The 22,961-nt window shown below is 37.5% G+C and overlaps 1 protein-coding gene and 1 long non-coding RNA gene across 2 annotated transcripts in view; one reads left to right on the top strand and one right to left on the bottom strand.

The window, feature by feature from the left end:
- The window catches only part of SPTLC3 (serine palmitoyltransferase long chain base subunit 3), a 179,854-nt gene that overhangs the window by 90,600 nt on the left and 66,293 nt on the right, over positions 1–22,961 (bottom strand). The window contains exons 5-6 of the mRNA XM_049868957.1: positions 3,649–3,773; positions 602–695 (exon numbers count right to left, since the gene is read on the bottom strand). Of these exons, the coding sequence (XP_049724914.1) occupies positions 602–695; positions 3,649–3,773 (219 nt within the window). The remainder of the gene's footprint in view (positions 1–601; positions 696–3,648; positions 3,774–22,961) is intronic.
- LOC126067249 (uncharacterized) overlaps positions 566–22,961 on the top strand; it is a 71,372-nt gene continuing 48,976 nt past the window's right edge. The window contains exon 1 of the long non-coding RNA XR_007515377.1: positions 566–729. This is a non-coding gene — a long non-coding RNA (uncharacterized LOC126067249). The remainder of the gene's footprint in view (positions 730–22,961) is intronic.

The raw sequence follows: 22,961 nt of genomic DNA, 5'->3' as shown, positions 1-22,961 counted from the left end.
TGCTGTCCTGTTGAGCCACAAAAAAAGAAGAAATAGCCTTTTGCCTCCTCCTCACCACCCAGCCACACAGCTCTGAGCCTGAAAGGGCATTGCAACACAGTTTAATAAACGATTTGAGTGGGGTTGTGTGAGTATTCCGTGGGTGGGGAGAGTCAAAGCAGGCATTATGCTAAAGACTGTAACATAAAAAACAAGTCTTTAAACTTTCCTGAGGCAGAGTTATAGAAAGTGGAGAGTTATAACACTTCTGATAGTTAAATGACAATTCTAAGAGATCAACCATGTCACCAGAGACCTCATTGCAAGACCACTAATAATAATGACACTAATGTGTTTTGGTTACACTTAGCAATCTGGATGTTTAATGCACTTCAACCATTTGTTCCAGGTCACTAGAGGTTAACAAGACAGTAGTGAATATAAACATAATTGTGTTGGAAAAGAGGGTCCAATAAATCAGACGGAATTTATTGGTAATTTCACACATGATGTGTTTTAGACTAAGTTCCCAGTTTGAAGCGCAAGGGCAAAACCCCATCAATAATCTTTACTTTCTTCTAGAAGCAAGCTGACACTGTTGAATAAACACATTGATACTCACTGTTGTGTTTGAAGACCCGTATGGTTGCACCTGAGAGTCGGGCCCCAAGAACAAGAGATGTGTGGTTCAGCTCATCACTTAAAATGAGGCATCCCTGTGCAGAAAACAAGCACACAAAACACAAGCCTGTAAGTAAAATCAAAGAAAAATAACTTGTGGGAACAGGAAAATATTCCAAGAACTATAGCAGATTCTTTTAAAAGTCCTTAATTTTAAAAGGCCAAGAGTTCAACCTGGTGTCTATAGGGATAAAATCCATATAGAATTTGCTGATGGAAATGGGAAGTATTTGGAGGAGTTACATCTTTGCTTAAGCATTTATATGAGGGCTTCAAACTAATTCATTCTGGTTCCAACCTCTGCTGAGAATTTGCATTTCTAACACGTTCCCTAAAAAACAGGCGATGCTAATTCCGAGAACCACTAGTAAAGCAGTGGTTCTCAAAATTTATTATACATAAGAGTCAAGTGGGGATCATGCTACTATGTAGCATCTGATTCAGTATATCTAGGGGTGGAAATGCAAATTTTCAGCAGGTGTTTGAATTGGAATGAACTGGTTCGAAGCCCTGATTTACATGTAGTTTTCTGCAAAGATGCTAATACAAAATCTTGTAAGGATCAAAAGGATTTGTGTTTGTCAGGAAAACTAATATACTTTGGGTGAACTTGCTGGAGCTCTGCAGTCCAATGCTAGATTCTTTTGGATGGTTTTGGTATACTACTACTAGAAGGGAGGGGGATGGATCAACTGGATTTTCTCCAAGACATTTCAAGCTACCATTTTCTGATTCTTCTCTACGGCATTAATGTTCCACATAGAGAGAAGCATCACTACTTTATAGTTAAAAACTTTGGATTTGGAAAACTATGGACAGCAACTCGATTTGAAGTAGAAAAATTCAGTCTAATTTACTGCCTATAAATCACTGTTTATGAAAGTACTTTTCTTTTTTAATTTAAAATTCTGAAATTATAATATCATTTGAATATACCAAACATGACTTTCCTTTTTTTTAATTCTAAAATATAAAATATAGTTTTTATAAAATTATAGCAGACATTTGTCTTTTGTGGCCAGGTGGAATATTTTAATTCTCCCTTATATTTTCGTAATTTTACACATGATGTGTTTTAAGTTTTTGAAACAAATATCAGCAAAATTTCTACATCTCCAAACTCTAGATGTATGTGTGTGTTTATGTGTGTGAGTATGTAATTTTTTGTGTGAAACATTTGAGAGTGACACGTAAACCTCATGCTATTTCTGCTCTAAACTCAGTAGAATGTATTTCCTAAGAACAGGGCCATTCTCTTACAAAATCACAATGTAATTATCACAGCCAAGGTGGTCAGCGTTTATACAATTCTATTACCAAATACTCATCACCTGCCTGTCAGTTTGTTTTACTGTGGTGGCTCGTGTGTTGTAATATCGGAAGCTATGCTACTGTCATTTTTAATACCAGCAGAGTCACTGATGGTGGACAGATTTAATGGAGCTTCCAGACTAAGACAGGCTAGGAAGAAAGACCTGAGGACCTACTTCCAAATATAAGCCAATAAAAACCTTATGGATCACAACAGAATATTGTCCAAATTGCTTGCTTTGAATATGCCATCAGTAGGGATCAATCACTGGAGGAGGAAGTCATGTTTGATGATGTAGAGGGCTAGTGAGGGCGTGGGAGACTCAGTGAGACGGAGTGGCATAACAGACAAAACAATGAACTAGAACATGCTGTTGATCATGAGATGATTCAGGGCTGGGCAGCGTTTTGTTCTGCTGTACATAAGGTCGCCACGAGTTGGAGTTGACTCTATGACATCTATTTATCATTTAATACACAGTTCAAATTAAAATTTCCCTAGCTGACCTAATAATGTCCTTGGTGGCTATTTTCTTTCCTTCTGTTTTTTTTTTTCCTTCAATGCAGAATCCAATCAAAGATCACACATTGCATTACGCTATCATAAATGCTATTTTTTTAAACATAAATCTAATTATCACACTTGCTTACTTAAAATGAATCAACCAGCTCCTCATTTTTCTCAGGATGTATTGCAAATACTTTAGCATGATTTACACTATAAGGCCTTCATCTCTGATCTCGTCTTCTACCAGTATCCTATGTTCTAGGTCCTCCAAACCTCTGTGGTTTGTGCATGGTACTACCTTTTCCTCATCCTAACGAAATAACTTACTTATCCATTAAGATTCTATTCTAATGCCACCTGTTTGCACAGGCATCTCAGGCTTCAACAAGAAGAATTTGGGGCAGTCCTTTTGTCCTTCCCCATGTATGTGCATACCTTTTTTGTAGCATTCATCCTATTTTATTTAATGTGTTGTTTCTGCTACTAGACTATCAACTACACAATTTGTGAGACATAGATCTTACCACCTTTGTATGCCCTGTATCTTATCTTGCCTCATATCAGGAAGAGTAGATTCTCAGTAAGTGGTTTATTGATTGAATAAATTAATGAATGACACTGGCAAATATTTCATGCCAAGTAAAAGCTTAATAAGTATTTGCTGGCTATACTGGACCCCTGGTTGCCCAGTGGTTAAAGTGTGTGAGACTGTTAACCAAAATATCAGTGTTTCAAACCCACCAGCTGCTCTGTGGGAGGAAGATGTGGCAGTTTGTTTCCATAAAGATTTACAACTTTGGAAACCCTATGGGGCAGTTCTACTCAGTCCCATAGAGTCACTATGATTTGGAATCAGCTTGACGGCAATGGGTTTGGTTTTTGGTTTTTTGGCTGCATTGCAAGTGGGGACTCAGGAACTTAAAAAAAGCTAAATGACTTTGCTAAACCATCTTTGAAGACTAATTTTGGTCCACATCTAGGGCTTCGATTATATACGTAGGAATATCATGATGAAGAGATCTTCTGGACAAATGGTACATTTATTCAAGAATCTGGATATCCAACCAGCTTTTTCTAAGCAATAATCATACTTCTATCAAAAGATCTGCTCAGAGTTACAATTCTTAAGAATAATACAGCAGAAGACAATATTGTTAACACATTCTCACCTTTCCAACTAGTGCAGGGATATTCATTGAGTTAGTTGCAAATCCCATCCCAAAGACCATAGCTGCTTCTACGTTCAGGAACTTAGCCACAAGGTCCTCCAGCTCTTTGTGCTTTTCCAAGGTACCTGCCGATGAAATGATATGAGGAGTGAGCCTTCTCTTTTCAACATATCAAAGATTGAAAACTCAAATTCCAGTATATACCTATTACCAGAAAACATGTACAAGAACGAACATAGCCAGAATATTTGTAACAGCCTCAATCTAGAAACAACTCAAATGTTCATCTATGGAGTGGACGAATACACGGCGGTGCTTTTATACAATGGAATTCAGCAGAGCAATGAGAAAAATCAAACTAGTGCATGGACGAATCTTACAAATAATGATGTTGAGTGAAAGAAGTCGGGCTTTTAAAAAAGTAAGATACTAAACCCAAAAACATCCAAGCTCACTGCTGTCGAGTTGATTCTGACTCATAGTGACCCTATAGGGTTTCCAAGGAGTGCTTGGTGGATTTGAACTGCCAGCCTTTTGGTTAGCAGCTGTAGCTCACTGCAGCTCTTAAACAGTGCACCACCAAGGCTCCAGCAGACACTAGGAGACCATTTAGATGAAGTTTACAAACAGATGGAACTAATCTATGGTGTTAGAAGTCAGGATGCTCACTACTTTTGGTGGGTGCACAAGGAGGATTTTGAGATTCTGGAAATGTTTTGATTCTTGATCTGAGTACTAGTTACACAGGTATGTTTGCTTTGTGAAAATACATTGAGCTAAATACTTTTGAATGGTACCCTTTTTTGTTTTATAATGCAATAAAATTTACAAAAAAACACCACAGTTTCTCTTTCCTCCATTCATCATCTCACAAGTAATTAAATTATCACCCTTCAGAAGAGGTCCCCCACATCTAAATAAAAGCAGATCCCATGACTTCCAAGTAATAAAACTAGTTATAATTTATTGAAACTTTAGAATGTACTTGATACTATGCTAAGTCCATTATTTAGGTTATATCATTTAATCTTAAAAGCCCAGTAATGCAGATATTATTACCTTACAGATAAGAAAACTGAAGTTTAAAGAGTTTAAAGATAAAAACCATCAGAGATAATTAGTTTAACTCCAAAGTTTATGTTTTTAACTACTCTGCTAGCTAAAAGATGCTTGCTATATGTTTGCTCTCTGACCCCTTCTTAAACATAACCCCTCATGCCTTACTGACAGCAAATTTTAATGCTTTCCATATTTTTCTTTTTGCTACCCCTCTGACTTCTAGAGCTATGCTACCCAATATGGTGGGTCTAGCCACATGTGGCTAGTGCTGCAGAAGAGATGATTTTTTAATTTTATTTAGTTAAATTTAAATTAAAAAACTGAAGCACTGAAAAATATTTTGCTAAATACAACTTTATTATTTTGGTAGAATTATGTTTTGATATATATCGATGTTAGTAGAGACATACCAACAGAAGTGGCGGAGGGAGGAGCATATCAGGAATAGACTTATTATGTTAGGGATGATGTTAACAGTTATTCATATGCTAGACACTGTAGTAATTGTAAGTAAGGTAATGTAACATATGTGGTAATCCCTAAGAAACAACTTAGAAGAAATACTCAGGAGAAAAGAAGCAAGTTAACAAAAAGATTCACCACAGCAAAACACCCAAATGCAACCAACCAAACAAAAAATAATAAATAATCAAGATACAAAACAGTCAAAAAGCAAATAACAAAATGAGTGAGGTAGATAACTTGGTTTCAGTAATAACCTTAAATGTAAATGCTCTAAATACCCCATGCAACAGGTAGAGAGCGGCAAAATGGATAAAAGAAAACATGACCCATCATTTTGCTGTCTACAAGAAACCCACTTTAAACACAAGGACACAAACAGACTGAAAAATATTTCAAGCAACTAGTAAACAAAAAAGAACAGAGGTGGCCATACTGATATCAGATTAAAAAAACAGCTTTAAAACAAAACCTGTTACAAGAGATAAATAAGGACAAAAGGGTCAATTCAACAGGCATATATAACAATTACAAATATATATATGCACCTAATTGCAATGCACCAAATACGTGAAACAAACTCTGACTAATATAAAGGAGGAATAGAAAACTCTATGATAATAGTAGGGAACTTCGACATATCACTTTCAATTATACATAGAACATCTAAAAAGAAAATCACTAAAGACATTAAGAACTTAAATAAAACCATAATCCAACTGGAACTACTGGATATATATAGAACACTCAACAACAGAACAATAGCCATTCTTCTCCACTGTACATGAATCGTTTTCCAGAAGAGACCGTATGTTAGATTCCAAAACAAGTCTCAGCAATTTTAAAAAAGACCAAAAACATACAAAGCATATTCTTGGACCATAACAGCATGAAACTAGAAATCAACAACAGGTTAAATAAGGAAAAATAAAATTACATAGAAACTAAATAATGGAAATCCTGGTGGCATAGTGGTTAAGAGCTATGGCTGCTAACCAAAAGGTCAGCAGTTCGAATCCACCAGGCCCTCCTTGGAAACTCTGTGGGGCAGTTCTACTCTGTTCTATAGGGTCATTATGAGCCATCTTCTTGGACTGTAACAGAGTGAAACTAGGAATCAACAACAAGTTAAGTAAGGAAAAAATTACATGGAAACTAAATAATATACTACTAAAAATTATTGGGTCATACAAGAAATAGTGAAATTAAAAAATTCCTAGAATCAAATGAATGTGAAAACACAACATATCAAAACCTTTGGGACACAGCAAAAGCAGTACTCAGAGGAAAATTTATAGCAATAAATGCTTACATTAAAAAAGAAGATCCAAAATCACTAACTTAAACAGACAATGTGAACAAATATAAAAGAAAGAGCAAAAGCCAAAAGCAACCAGAAAAAAAGGCAGAAATAAATGAATTAGAAAACAGAAAAATAGTTGAAAGAATTAACAAAACCAGACGCTGGTTCTCTGAAAGGATCAACAGAATGTATAAACCACTGGCTAGACTGACAAAAGAAAAAATCTGGAAGAGCCAAATGACCAAACTAAATGAAACTGTTGACATTACAACCAATTCAACAGAGATAAAGAAGATCATAACTGATGACTGTGAGAAATTATAGTCTAACAAATTTGAAAACCTACAGGAAATGGACAAATTCTCAGAAACAAACTACCTATCCAAAGTAACACAAACAGAGGTAGAAAATTTAAACAGACTAATCACAAAAGAAGAGATTGAAGATGTCATCAAGAAAATACAAAAAAAAAAAAAAGCCCACAAACAAAAAGTCAGGACCAGGTGGCTACACTTGAGAATTCTACCAAACATTCAAACATAAGTTGGCACCGATCCTACTCAATCTCTTCAAAAACATAGAAGAGGAAGGAAAACTACCAAATTCCTTCTAGGAAGCCAGCAAAACTGTGATACCAAAAAGAAAACTACAGCCCAACATCCCTTGCAAACATAGATGTGAATTTTTCAACAAACTTCTAGCCAACAGGCTACAGCAACATATCAAAAGATCATATACCATGATCAAGTGGGATTCATACCAGGATTACAAACTTGGTTCAACATCAGAAAATCAATCAATGTAATTGACATAAGTAAAACAAAGGAAAAGAACCACATGATTATATCAATCAATGCAGAAAAGATATTTGATAAAATTCAACACACTTTCCTGATAAAAACCCTGAGCAAATAGGAATAAAAGGGAAATTATTCATCTTAGTTAAGTGCATATATGAGAAACCAACAGCCAACATCATACTTAATTGAGAAAGGCCGAGAACCTTCCCTCTGAGAATGGGAATGAGACAAGGATGCCCATTATCATCACTCTTATTCAACATTGTACTGGAAGTCCAAGTCAGGGAAATAAGACAAGAAAGAGAAATAAAAGGTATCCAGATTGGAAAAGAAGAAATAAAATTATCACTATTTGCACATGACGTGATTCTATACATCAAACCAAAAAAACCAAACCCCTTCCTGTTGAGTCAATTTCGACTCATTGTGACCCTATAGGACAGAGTAGAACTGCCCCATAGAGTAGGCAAGGAGCGCCTGGTGGATTCAAAATGCCAACTTTTTGGTTAGCAGCTGTAGCGCTTAACCACTACACCATGAGGGTTTCCATTCTGTATGTAGAAGACCCTCAATAACCCACAAGAAAAGTGTTGAAACTAAGAATTTAGCAAAGTTGCAGAATACAAGATCAACACACAAAAGTCAGTTGGGTTCCTCTACACTAACAAAGACTACTCTGAAAAAGAAATGAGAAAACAATACCATTTACAATAGCCCCCAAATCAATAAAATACTTAGGGATTAACTTAACAAGTGACATAAAACAGTTATACAATGAGAATTATAAAACACTGCTATAAAAGACTAAAAGAAACCTACAAAAATGGAAAGACAGTCCATGCTCGTGGATGTTGTTGTTCTTGTCAGGTGTGTTGAGTCGGTTCCGACTCATAGTGATCTCATGCACCACAGAACAAAACACTGCCCTGTCCTGCGCCATGCTCACAATTGTTGTTATTCTTGAGCCCATTGTTACAGCCACTGTGTCAGTCCATCTCATTGAGGGTTTTTCTCTTTTCTGCTGACCCTGTACTTTACACCAAGCATGATGTCTTTCTCCAGGGACTGATCCCTCCTAACAACATGTCCAAAGTATGTAAGACGCAGTCTCGCCATCCTTGCTTCCAAGGAGTATTCTGGTTGTACTTCTTCCAAGACAGATTTGTTTGTTTTTTGGCAGTCCGTGGTATATTCAACATTCTTCACCAACACAATTCAAAGGCGTCAATTCTTCTTCGGTCTTCCTTATTTATTGTAAAGCTTTCACATGCATATAATGCAATTGAAAATAGCATGGCTTGGGTCAGGCTCACCTTAGTCTTCGAGGTGACATCTTTGCTTTTCAACACTTTAAAGAGGTCCTTTTCAGCAGGTTTGCCCAACGCAATGCATCTTTTGATTTTTGACTGCTGCTTTAATGGGCGTTGATTGTGAATCCGAGTGAAATGAAATCCTTGACAACTTCCGTTGTTTCCCTGTTTATCATAATGTCGCTTATTGGTCCAGTTGTGAGAATTTTTGTTTTCTTTATGTTGAAGCGTAATCCATACTGAAGGCTGTAATCGTTGATCTTCATCAGTAAATGCTTCAAGTCCTCTTCACTTTCAGCAAGCAAGGTTGTGTCATCTGCATAATGTAGGTTGTTATGTTAATGAGCCTTCCTCCAATCCTGATGCCCCATTTTTCTTCATATAGGCCAACTTCTCAGATTATTTGCTCAGAATACAGATTGAACAGGTATGGTGAAAGAATACAACCCTGAGACACACCTTTCCTGACCTTAAACCACATAGTATCCCCTCGTTCTGTCCGAACAACCACCTCTTGATCTATGTACAGGTTCCTCATGAAAACAAGTAAGTGTTCTGGAATTCCCATTCTTACCAATGCTATCCATAATTTGTTAGGGTCCACAAAAGCCTTTGCATAGTCAATAAAACAGATGAACATCCTTCTGGTATTCTGTGCTTTCAGCCAGGATCCATCTGACATCAGCAGTGATATCAAGTTCCACGTCCTGTTCTGAATCCAGCCTGAATTTCTGACAGTTCCCTGTTGATACACTGCTGCAGCCACTTTTGAATGATCTTCAGCAAAATTTTGCTTGTGTGTGATATTAATGATATTGTTCGATAATTTCCACATTCAGTTGGATCACCTTTCTTGGGAATAGGCATAAATATGGATCTCTTCCAGTTGGTTGGCCAGGTAGCTATCTTACAAACTTCTTGGCATAGATGAGTGAACACTTCCAGTGCTGCATCTGTTTGTTGAAACATCTCAATTGGTGTACCATCAATTTCTGGAGCCTAGCTTTTCTCCAATGCCTTCAGTGCAGCTTGCACTTCTTGCTCATGTATAGTAAAGCTTAATATAGAGAAAATGTGAATACTACCTAAAGTGATGTACAGGTTCAATGCAATCCTAGCACAAATCCCAACAGCACTCTTTACTGAAATGGAAAAACTAATGACCAGCTTCATGTGGAAAGGAAAGAAACCCTGAATAGCCAAAGCAATATTGAAGAAAAAGAACAAAGCAGGAGCCCTCACATTCCCTGATACTGAAACATACTATACAGTGATTGGAATCAAAATAGCCTGGTGTTGGTTTGATATACACATAGACAAGTGGAATAGAATTGAGAACTCAGAACTAAACCCAAACATCTATGGACAACTGATCTTCAACAAGGGATCAAAGTCCATTCAGTGGGGAAGAGATATACTCTTTAATAAATAGTGCTGGAAAAGCTGAATATCCACCTGCAGAAAATTGAAACAGGAACCATACCTCATACCAAATACAAAAACTAACTCAAAATGGATCAAAGACCTAAATGTCAAGCCTAAAACCAGAATGTTCCTGGAAGAAAATATAGGGAGAAAACTACAAGGCCTAATCTGCTGTAAAAATAGGATAATAAGCATTACAACAAATGCATGAATAGAAGAAGACAAAATAGATAAATAGGATCTCATAAAAATTATAAACTTCTGCTCATCAAAAGACATTAACAAAATAGTAAAAAAAGAACAAACATTCTGGGAAAAAGATTGTAGAAAAAGGCATATCAGATAAGATTCTAATCTCTAATATTTATAGAAACCTTCAAGAACTTAGTAACAAAAAGAAAAACAACGCAACTATAAAAGGACATGAAGAGAATCTTCACCAAAGAAGACATCCAAGAGCCAAGAAACACATGAAAAGATGCTCAAAATCATTAGCCATTACCCATTGCCCGTGAGCCAATTGTCATAGCAAACCTATAGGACAGAGTAGAACTTTCCCATAAGGTTTCCAAGGAGCAGCTGATGGATTCCAACTGCTGACCTTTTGGTTAGCAGCCCCGCTTTTAACAACTGGAGCATCAGTGCCATTAGAGAGATGCAAATCAAAACTACATTGAGATACCATCCCATTCCTGCTAAAATGGCACTGATTAAAAAAACAGAAAACAACAAATATTGGCAAGGATGTGGGGAGATTGGAACCCTTATTCATTGCTGGCGGGACTGTAAAATGGTACAACCACTATGGAAAACAATTTGGTGCTTCCTCAAAAAACTAGAAATAAAGCTTCTTTATGATCCAGTAATCCCACTCCTGGGAATATATCCTACAGACCCAGAACTACTGATACAACAAGATATATGCACTCCTACTTTCATTGCAGCTTTATTCACAATAGCAAAACAATGGAAACAATGATAACAAAACAATAGATGAATAGATAAACAAATTGTGGTACATAGTGGAATACTACGCAACCATGAAGAACAAAGACGAAACATATAATATGGATGGACCTGAGGGTATGATGCAAAATGAAATAATTCAAGCATATAAGGACGAGTATTGTATGATACCTATTTTATAAGAAGACAAGAATAGATAAATATAGAGAGACCAATGTTCATTGGTGATTACTAAGGAGAAGAGAGTGGGAAGGTTAAGCACACTTTAGAACTTAGAGACTTGTTATATTTGGTGATGGGAAGTATGGCTCCAAGTGTGGAAATAGTGAGTGCAGCACAACTATAGTAAAGACGAGTGTTTGAGCACGAATAGAAGGGTATAGACATAATTAAAGAGAATGCCTGACAAACTGTGATAAATGTAACTAATGCCAATGAAAAATTATATGGAAATTTGTAAAAAAATTCAATAGGGGATATAAAATTTTGCAACAACAGCAATAACAAGTAAAAATATGTGCTTGGTTACATAGATATATCTAAAAACAACAACAAAAAAATGAACCCATTGCTGTTGAGTTGATTTCGATTCATAGTGACCCTATAGAATGAAGTAGAACTGCCCCACAGGGTTTCCAAGGAGCTATTGGTGTATTTGAACGGTGGATCTTTTGGTAAACAACCAAGCTGTTAACCAATGCACCACCAGGGCTCCACATAGATATGTAAGTATGCCTAAATATGTACAAGAAGGCATATATGAATAACTGTGGGTATATGTATACACATGTTTATGTGTGCTGCATATATTTTGAAGTATAAAATAAAGCACATATGGGGCATAGTTATGGCTACTTCCTAGATAGAACCAAACACTTCACAGGATTGGTCTACTGGGTTTGAGGGCTTAGGACCATAGTCTTGTGGGGCAACTCAGTCAATTAGTATAATATAGTCCATCAAGACAATGTTCTACATCCTGGTTTGATTAGTAGCATCTGGGGTCTTAAAAGCTTGTGAGTAACCATCTAAGATACAACTATTGGTCTCTACTTACCTGGAGCTAAAAAGAAAGAAGGAAACTAAAGACTCAAAGAAGAAACTAGTCTACAGAAGCAATAGTCTACACAAACGACGACATCACCTACCTTGAGACCAGAAGAACTAGATAGTGCCCGACTACCACTGCCTACCATTTCCACCAGAGACTCAATAAATGGTCCCAAATAGAACGAGAGAAAAATGTAGAATAAAATTCAAATTCCTAAAAAAAAAGGCCAGACTCACTGGACTGGTAGAGACTTAAATGAACCCCTGAGACTATTACCCTGAGATAATCCTTAAACTTGGAACTCAAACCACTCCCAGAGGTAACCTTTGAGCCAAACGACAGGTTGGCCCATAAAATAAATAATTATCACCTGTGAGCACTGTGCTTCTCAAAATAATCGTCTCGATGAAACCAAATGGTAAACATTTACCCTAGAGCAACAACGAGAAGGCAAAGGGGTCAGGAAAGCTAGATTGATGGAAACGGAACAGCCAAAATGGAAATAATGAGAATGCTGATATATTGTGAATAATGTAACCAATGTCATTGAACAGTATGCAGAGAAATTGTTAAATGAAAACCTAATTTCCTGTGTAAACTTTCACCAAACACACACACACACACACACACACACACACACAGCATGAGTACATAACCATTTGTCAGATTTGCTTTTCTCTAATGGAGATTGCATCCCAAAGGAAATGGTACTAAGAACAGGGAGTGAAAAAACCACCGGCCTGGGCATAAGGAGCTTGGGTTCCCCTAACTAGCTGGGTGGCCTCTCGTCTCAGCCTCTGGAAAGATTAGAAGAGACACTGTTTTAAGCATCCTTGATGTTGTGAGAGCTCTTTCCTCCATGTACAGTGACCTTGTCCAAGTAAAAGCTCCCACTATCTCTCTAAGATCCATCTAAAATCTCCTCTTTTCTCTGATGCCTCTCTTAGCATCCTCAAGCAAAATTGATCATTTTCTTTTCTGAGATTGCATAACCTTTCTCTCATAACGATGATAGCACTTACTAAGTTGAACTGAGAATATTCACGGGGCAGTCCTCTCTGCTACAGAGAGAGTTCCTGGGGGGGGGCAGATAATTGTTCGAAATATTTGTCTTGGCCATCACAGCACGCAACACAGTACTGACACATAATAGATACTTGTAGAGTTACAGGCTGTCATGTGATGAAGAATAAAGATGGGCTAAGCCTGGTGGTGTAGTGGTTAAGTGCTATGGCTGCTAACCAAAAAGTCAGCAGTTCGAATCCACCAAGTGCTCCTTGGAAACTCTATGGAGCAGTTTCTACTCTGTTCTATAGGGTCGCTAAGAGTCGGAATTGACTAGATGGCAATGGGTTTGGTTTTGGTTTTAAGTCTACAGTAGGGAATAACACTGGGAACCTGGGTGAAGGGTATCTGGGAATATGATGCCAAGCACCCGTATATAATTTGAATGAATGACCTCAACTAAGCTATCTGTAGGTATGCATACTGTTCAGGTATCCCTCATGTGATTCAAGCATTAAGCTTTTCTTTTCAAAGGAAGAAAACCTCCAAGTAGAGATGAGCTTTCTTTGGCAGAAGAATTAGTCTTCTAGTATTCCATGAGTTTGTTTTCTTAGAAGTGGATTTCTAACTAAGCATTGCTGGGCTAAATGCATACCATCACAAAGAGTTTGTAGATTATATGTATGCAAATAATATACTGCTACCACACACCCATTCTTATTCATTGGGTGTTTAAGGAAAAGAAAGACCAGGACTCCACACCCTTTTTGAGTAAAAGTGGTGGTAGGGGGAAGGAAACAAAAGCTTCTCTAGGATTTGCCTCACTTTGACCTTTTCATGGAAGACTTCATAATGTCCATCAAGATATGTCCAGAGGTCAAAACAACTTAACTTTACTGATTTTCTGGGATGCCTGTCACTTATTTTCCATTTTTTATTTATAGACTCCATCTCCCAGGCATATGTGGTGTTTACCACACACTAAGTGAAATGTACTGAAAAATGTTTGATTAATTTAATCAAGAAACTACATTATAAGTTAGAATGGCTGAATAATATGTTGACCAAATCCAGCAAATATATTTATTTAATTTGCTATTGTCGGAACTCACTCCCCCCACCTCCATTTTTACTATTATTAACTGCATTGCAATGAACATACATCTTTGAATACTTTTTCAAATATTTGTTAAGTAAAACCCCTGAAAATGGCTTAAATAGTTCAGTATTGGTATATTTCCAAATTGCCCCCCAATTTTCTCTATCAAAGTATATGCTCTTGTTGTTTTTAGGTGCTGTCAAGTTTGCTGGGATTCATAGCAACCCTATGAACAACAGAAAGAAACATTGCCTGGTCCTGTGCCATCCTCACAATCGTTGTTATGGTTGAGCACATTGTTTCAGCCACCGTGTCAATCCATCTCGCTGAATGTCTTCCTCTTTTTTGCTGACCTTCTACTTTACCAGGCACAATATCCTTCTCCAGGGACTTATCCCTCCTGATAACATGTCCGAAGTATGTGAGACGAAGTCTAGCCATTCTTGATTCTAAGGAGCATTCTGGCTGTACTCCTTCCAAGAGAGATTTTTTATTCTTTCAGCAGTCTATGAAATATTCAATATTCTTCACCAACACCATAATTCAAAGGCATCAATTCTTCTTCTATCTTTCTTATTCATTGCCCAGCTTTCTCATGTGTATGAGGAGATCGGAAATGCAATGGCTTGGGTCAGGTTTACCTTAGTCTTCAAGGTGACATCTTTGCATTTTAACACTTTGAAGTGGTCTTTTGCAGCAGATTTACCCAATGCAATGCATTGTTTGATTTCTTAACTGTTGCTTCCATGAGTGTTGACTGTGAATTCGAGTAAAATTAAATCCTTGGCAACTTCAATCTTTTCTCCGTTTATCATGATGTTGCTTACTGGTCCAGTTGTGAGGATTGTTGTTTTCTTTATGTTGAGGTGTAATCCATACTGAAGGTTGTAGTCCTTGATCTTTATCAGTAAGTGCTTCAAATCCTCATCACTTTCAGCATTCAAGGTTGTGTCACCTACATATCATGAGATGTTAATGAGCCTTCCTCCAATCCTGATCCTGTGTCCTTCAAATAGTTCAGCTTCTCAGATTATTTGCTAAACATATGGATTGAATAAATAAGGTGAAAGGATACAACCCTGACACACACCTTTCCTGACTTTAAACCATGCAATTATCTCCTTATTCTGTCTGAGCAACCACCTCTTGATCACAATTAAGTGTTCTGGGATTCCCATTCTTTGAAATGTTACCCATAATTTGCTATGATTTACAAAGTCGAATTCCTTTGCATAGTCAATAAAACACAGGTAAACATTCTTCCGGTATTCTCTGCTTTCAGTCAGGATCTATCCCTGGTTCTGGGTCCTCTTCTGAATCCAGCTTGAATTTCTGGCAGTATCCTATCCATCTACTGCTGCAACCACTTTTGAATGATCTTCAGCAAAATTTTACCTGTATGTAATATTACCAATATTGTTCCATAATTTCCACATTCAGTTGGATCCCCTTTCTCTGGAATAGGCATAAATATGGATTTCTTCCATTCGGTTGGTCAGGTAGCTGTCTTCCAAATTTCTTGGCATGGGGACAAGTTAGCACTTCCAGTGCTGCATCCATTTCTTGAAACTTCTCAATTGGTATTTACTCAATTTCTGGAGCCTTGTTTTTCACCAATGTCTTCAGCGTAGCTTGGGCTTCTTCCTTCAGTACTATCAGTTCTTGATCATATGCTACTCCCTGAAATGACTGAACGTTGACCAATTGTTATTGGTACAGTGACTCTTTGTATTCCTTCCATCTTCTTTTGATGCTTCCTACATCGTTCAATATTTTCCCTGTAGAATCCTTCAATATTGCAACTTGAGGCTTGAAATTTTTCAGTTCTTTCAGCTTGAGAAATGCCAAGTGCATTCTTGCCTTTTGGTTTTCTAATGCCAGAACTTTGTACATGTCATTATAGTACTTTGTCTTCTCAAGCCACCCTTTGAAATCTTTGTTTTAGCTCTTTTACTTCATCATTTTGTCTACTTGCTTTAGCTACTCAACATTCAAGAGCAAGTTTCAGAGACTCTTCTGACTATACATTTTGGTCTTTTCTTTCTTTCCTGTCTTTTTAATGACCTCTTTGCCTTCTTCATGTGTGATGTCCTTGATGTCATTCCACGACTTCTCTGGTCTTGGGTCATCAGTGTTCAATGCATCAAATCTATTCTTGAGATGGTCTCTAAATTCAGGTGGGATATACTCAAGGTCATACTTTGGCTCCTGTGGACTTGTTCTAATTTTCTTCAGTTTCAACTTGAACTTACATATGAGCAATTGATGGTCTGTTCCACAGCCGGCCCCAGGCCTTGTTCTGATGGATGATTTTGAGTTTTCCATCATCTCTTTCCACAGATGTAATCAATTTCACTCCTCTGTATCCCATCCAGTGAAGTCCACATGTATTTAAAAAATAAAAATAAAAAAACCCCACTGCCGTGGAGTAGATTCCGACACATAGCAACCCTATATAGTTACCCTTTATGTTGTTGAAAAAAGGTATTTTACTTAAGAAGTTGTTGGTCTTGCAAAATTCTATCATGTGATCTCCAGCATCGTTTCTATCACCAAGGCCATATTTTCCAACTATGGATCCTTCTTTGTTTCCAAGTTTCACATTCCAATCACCAGTAATTATCAACACATACTGATTACATGTTCAATCAATTTCAGACTGCAGAAGCTGGTAAAAATTTTCAATTCCTTCATCTTTGGCCCTTGTGGATGGTGTATGAATTTGAATAATAGTTGTATTAACTGGTCTTCCTTGTAGGTGTATGAATATTTTCCTATCACTGACAGCATTGTACTTCAGGATAGATCTTGAAATGTTCTTTTGACAATGAATGCAGTCCCATTCCTCTTCAAGGTGTCATTCCTGGCATAACAGAGCATATGATTATCTGATTCAAAATGGCTAATGCCAGTTCATTTCAGCTCACTAATGCCTAAGATACCAATGTTTATGTGCTCCATTTCATTTTTGATGATTTCCAATTTCCTAGATTCATACTTCATACATTCCACATTCTGATTATTAATGGATTTTTGCCACTGTTTCTTCTCATTTTGAGTCATGCCACGTCAGTACATGTAGGTCCTGAAAGCTTGACTCCATCCATGTCATTAAGGTTGACAGGGTGACTTTACTTTAAGGAGGCAGCTCTTCCCCAGTCACCTTTTGAGTGCCTTCTAAGCTGAGGGGCTCATCTTCCGACAGTATATCAGACAATTTTCTGTGGGTATTCATAAGGTTTTCACTGGCTAATTTTATTAGATGTAGACTGCCAGGTCCTTCTTAATAGTCTCCATTAGTCTGGAAGCTCAGCTGAAACCTGTCCACCACGGGTGACCCTGCTGGTATTTGAATACCAGTGGCATAGCTTCCAGCATCACAGCAACATGCAAGCCCCAACAGTACACCAAAACAACAGATGCATCTACAATATCTAAGGGTGTCCTTTTTTCCTTGGAAATTACTGGATATTATTATGTTCAATTTTTTTTTTTGCCAATTATGTAAAAAAGTGGTTGTCAGTGTCTTAATCACTCTTTGATTATTAATGAGAATGAGTATTTTCTATGGGCTCATTGGCCACTTAGATTTCTTTTTTTTTTTTTAATTCTCTGGATTCCGACTCGACGGCACTGGTTTTTTTTTTTTTTTTTGGTTGTACGCTAGATTGACTTTTTAATGTAAAATTTCCATTGGACTATAACATACATGCAGAAAAGTAAACCACTAGCGTAGAGCTCTATAAAGTTTTATAAAGTGAACACACAAATATAACTAGCATCAAGATCAAAAACAGAACATGACTAGAACCCTGGACATTGCCTTGTGCCCCCTTCTGGTCAACATCCATCTACCCCAAATGTAACCACTAATCCGCACATTCTCAACAGGGGCATTATTGGCCCCAAAGTGGTGAAACATTGGTTCTAGGATGGGGCAGGGGAGAAGATATCTTACTCTTTTTATATCTAAAGCACAGATATAAATGTAGTGTTACATAAATAGCTATATGGTATATCTGTGGTATTAAAATTTCATGGGGTAGGAGAAAATCCAAAACCAAGCCCATTGCCACTGAGTCAATTCTGACTCATAGTGACCCTATAGGATAGAATAGAGCTACCCCGTAGGGTTTCCAACAAGTGGCTGGTGGATCCTAACTACCGACCTTTTGGTTAATAGCTGAGCTCTTAACCAGTGAGCCACCAGGGCTCCAGGATTGGGAGGGTGATTGTGAAAAACATGTTTAGAAACACTATTCTGACCGTGTAGTTTTGCCTCTTTTGAACTTTATAAAAATTGAGGCCTTTTTTTTTAAATTGGGGTGTTCTTTTTGGAAGAGTCTTTACATGTTACAGTTACGAACATTTTTGATGAAAATAACATATGTTGAAAATAACTTTTTCTAATTTTGTCCTCTGACTTTTAACTTTATTATTTTTGATGTACAGAAGTTTAGGTTTTTTATTTTGCCGGATCATTTCCCTTAGGGTTTTTGAGAGTGCTTACTTTGGTTCCCTGGATTATGAGGACAAGTAGACTACTGTCTGAATCAGGCCTGAGACATCCGAAGGGCAAATGGCTATGGCTAGCGGTAGGGTTGGGAGCAGGCTGCCTCTCCTCTAATAAGGTGGAGTGCCTGTTTTCCATAAGTTCAGTGTAGTCTGCGAGGCCTGAGTCAGTTTGGAGGTCATTTCAATGGACCTCTCCCATCTAAGAGGGTATTCTTCCAGGGTGACATGAGCTTAGCTGGCATATTCTGGAGATCATCACAGGTTGTAGACCCAAGGGATTGGTCATAAGTGACAAGCCATAGAAGAGGCATTGTCCATATCAAGGGAAAACATATCTAGCAGGGCACTTACCAAGGAACACACACAGTTTCATTCTGCATTTGAATTGTCCGAGGAGTTATATTCTGTTCATTCTTTAATCATTCATCCATTTTCATTTTCAACTTTATATAGTTATCTTTGGTGGTAGTTGCTTTTATTTTTTTAGTATTTCAATTTCAACTACATTTGCAATTTACCTAGGTATAATTTACCAACAGAAACCCCTGGGTGGCATAAATGGATATGTGCTTGACAGCTAACAGAAAGGTTGGTGACTCGAATACACCCAGAAGCACCATGGAAGAACGTCCTGATGATTTACTTCCAAAGATTACAGCCACTGAAAACTCCCTGAAGCGCAGCTTTACTCTGACACGCACGAGTTGGAACCAACTTGACTGCAACTGGTTTTGGTTTTTAATTTACCTAGATGTAAGGTGTGAAGCAGGAATCTACCTTACTCCCCTACATGATCAGCCATTATCACAACACCAATTATGAAATAATTCATCCTTTTCTCACTGACCTGAAATATTGTTCCTTATTCAACCATTTTGGAAAATGATATGGTGCTTCCTTAGAAAGCTAGAAATAGAAATACCATATGATCTAGTAATCCTACTCCTAGGAACAAGTCCTAGAGAAATAAGAGCCATCATGTGAATAGACATATGCACACCCATGTTTGTTGTAGCATTGTTTGCAATAGCAAAAAGATGGAAACAACCTAGATGCCCATCAGCAGAAGAACGAATAAACAAACTTTGGTAAGTACACACAACGGAGTACTACGCAATGATAAAGAACAATGATAAATTTGCGAAGCATCTCACAACATGGGTAAATGAGGGAGGGCATTATGCTGAGTGAAATAAGCCAATCACAAAGTGACAAATATTGTATGAGACTGCTACTACAAAAACTCATGAGAAAGTTTACATACGAAAAGATACGATCTTTGATGGTTACGAGGGAGGGAAGGAGTGGGGATGGAAAAACACTAGACAATAGGTAAGTGGTAACTTCGGTGAAGGGTAAGACAGTACACAATACTGGAGAAGTCAGCACAACTTGTACAAGACAAGGCCACGGACGATCCATAGACACATCGAAACTCCATGAGGGACCAAATTGCTGGACTGGGGGCTGTGGGGACCGTGGTCTCAGGGAACATCTAGCTTAACTGGCATAACATATAGTTTATACAGAAAATGTTCTGCATTCTGCTTTGGTGAGTAGCCTCTGGGGTCTTAAAAGCCTGTGAGCAGCCATCTAATATACTCTACTGGTCTCACCCCATCTAGAGCAAGGGAGAATGAAGAAAACCAAAGATACAAGGGATAGATTAGTCCAAAGGACTAATGAAGCACAACTACCACACCCTTTACCAGACTGAGTCCAACACAACTAGATGGTACCTGGCTACCACCACTGACTTCTCTGACAGGGATCACAATAGAGGGCTCCAGACAGAACTGGAGAAAAATGTAGAACAAAATTCCAACTCACTAAAAAAGAGCAGACTTATTGGCCTGACAGAGACTGGAGAAACCCTGAGAGTATGGCCCCCAGATACCCTTTTAGCTCAGTAATGAAGTCTGTGGTTCACCCTTTGGCCAAAGGTTAGACAAGCCCACAAAACAAAACGAGCCTAAATGAGCATACTAACCCAGGGGCAAGGACTAGAAGACTGGAGGGGACAGGAAAGCTGGTAATAGGGAACTTGAGGTTGAGAAAGGAGAGTGTTAACATGTTGTGGGGTTGGTAACCAATGTCACAAAACAATATCTGCATTAATTGTTTAAAGAGGAAGTAGTTGTTCTGTAAACCTTCATCTAAAGTACAATAATAAACATACATATGTAGTAATTTATTTAAAAAAAAAGAAATATTATTCCCTATAGGGTTGCTATGAGTCGGAATCGACTCAAAGGCAGTATCTATAAATGAGTGTGCAAAGTTATGTCTGTTTTTAGACTTTCAGTTTAGACTCACCCACCCCTATCCTGACCATAAATGTCAACAGAATTGTGATAAATTTATGTATTAATTTGGGGAAGAATTGATAGCATTAAAATATGTGGGGTATTCCCTCTCAAGAATATGGTATTTCTTTCAAAAAATTTTTAAGCCTTCTTTTAAGCCCTTTTTAAAATTTTATTATTTTCTTCAAATCAGTTCTATACATTTTAAAAGTAAGTTTATTTCCTAGGTATTTGCTATTTTTGCTCATTATTAATGATATTTCTTATCCAGTATATCCTCTTACTGATTATTATTGATTGTTGATTATATCACATGAATTAAAAAAATTGTTCTTTAATGAATTAATTTAATGAACCACTTATTATTTCTAATAGATTTTAGATTATTTAAATATGTGAACCAGAGGAAAGTGGACCAAAACTCTCTTTTAAGTGCACAGGGAGAGAGCCATAGAGAGGGTCTATTAGGTCTAGAGTTTACTAATGAATAATTAATCTACTAATTAATAATTTAATATTATATATACCAAGACTCAAAAACTAATTGTTCACATAAAATTTACAAAGTTGTTAGAGAAAACTAGATTGTCATTACTAAAGATGTCACATACAGTGCAGAATTTGAAAGGGACAGCCAAGATCAGGGAGCACTGCAACGGAAAACAATAAGAGTATAGAAGATAGGAATTCAAAATGTTGAAGACAGGTTAAATGCTTCACTATGACTCCAAAGTGCCATTTCCCTCTGCCTCATATTCAGGATATAAAATCGCACAGCCCCATCCCTATCAGCCATAGAATGTTAAATTGTCTGACAAGAGAGTCCAGGCCTGCATTATTTCTGTAGTCCACTAATTTCTACTTGTACAACACATCATTTCACACCTTAAAAACAGCATTTACGCTTCAGTATGTATCTGTCGGAAACCCTGGTGGCGTAGTGGTTAAATGCTACGGCTGCTAACCAAAGGGTCGGCAGTTTGAATCCTCTAGGTGCTCCTTGGAAACTCTATGGGGCAGTTCTACTCTGTCTTATAGGGTCACTATGAGTCGGGATCGACTCGATGGCACTGGGTTTGGTTTTTGGTTTATGTATCTGTCTGGAGGTGGATTCTTTCCGGGTTTATTTCGGGGTTAGTTTAATTTTTGCAGGCCCTGAGTTGGACATAACCTTACTGATGTCTTGGGCACTTCCTTTGCTACTCTTTTAACTGACTTGACTTCCCTCCTGGCATGAAGGCATCCTGGTGGTGATGGTTGTAGCAGGGAGGCAGAGCCAGGTGCCTAGCTGGGACCTATCTTTGGAGTAGATTTAGTTTTCTCTTGAGTGTGTGTTTTCTTCTTCTTTTAATTACATTGCAAAGTTGAATTTAGATTTTTGGCCAAATCTTAGTCTTGTTATTTTTAATAGGCAGATATTCTCTAGTTACAATTTTTTTTTTTGGAGGGAAGTCAAAATAGTATATGTGGTCTTGCCTTTTACTATATTTTAAATGCTTCCTCTCAATTTCCTTTTTTGTTTTCTTTTTTATAATATGAGTTGTTACTTTCCTTATTGCCCCCTCCACTTTCTTAGAGCTTTGAACACTATTTTTAAAAGCTCTGGGAGTGTTACTTTTAAGTGATGAAAAGTTCTTACACTCTTTTAGTCTCTCGGAAAGCTATTGGGGTTACCAAATATTGCTAAACCTCTACCTTCCTGAGTTGTCATTTTTAATCCATTGGCACTGTTACATATTAAGGCTGTAAAGCCTATGCTTCCCAAAAGTTACTTGTAGTGTTTAGAATAACTGGCTTTTAAAATGATGTTCCTCCTAACTCTTGCGTGCTGTAGTAAGATTATTATTTATGCTGCAGAATATTTTCAAATGCCCCGTTTGTCTTTCTTCTTTCCTTTCTCCCTCCGTCCCTCCTTCCTTCTACCCCTCCCTCCTTCTCCCTCTTTCTTTGTTGAACCCTCGCTTAGGCCGTGTATTTGTCTAAAACTAGTCTCTCACTGTTAACTTGAAAAA

Source organism: Elephas maximus, chromosome 25, assembly GCF_024166365.1.
Source record: "Elephas maximus indicus isolate mEleMax1 chromosome 25, mEleMax1 primary haplotype, whole genome shotgun sequence".
NCBI classification, from domain to species: Eukaryota; Metazoa; Chordata; class Mammalia; order Proboscidea; family Elephantidae; genus Elephas; species Elephas maximus.
Note: the sequence above shows the minus strand (reverse complement) of the source record. Positions and strands in the feature narration are given on the sequence as shown.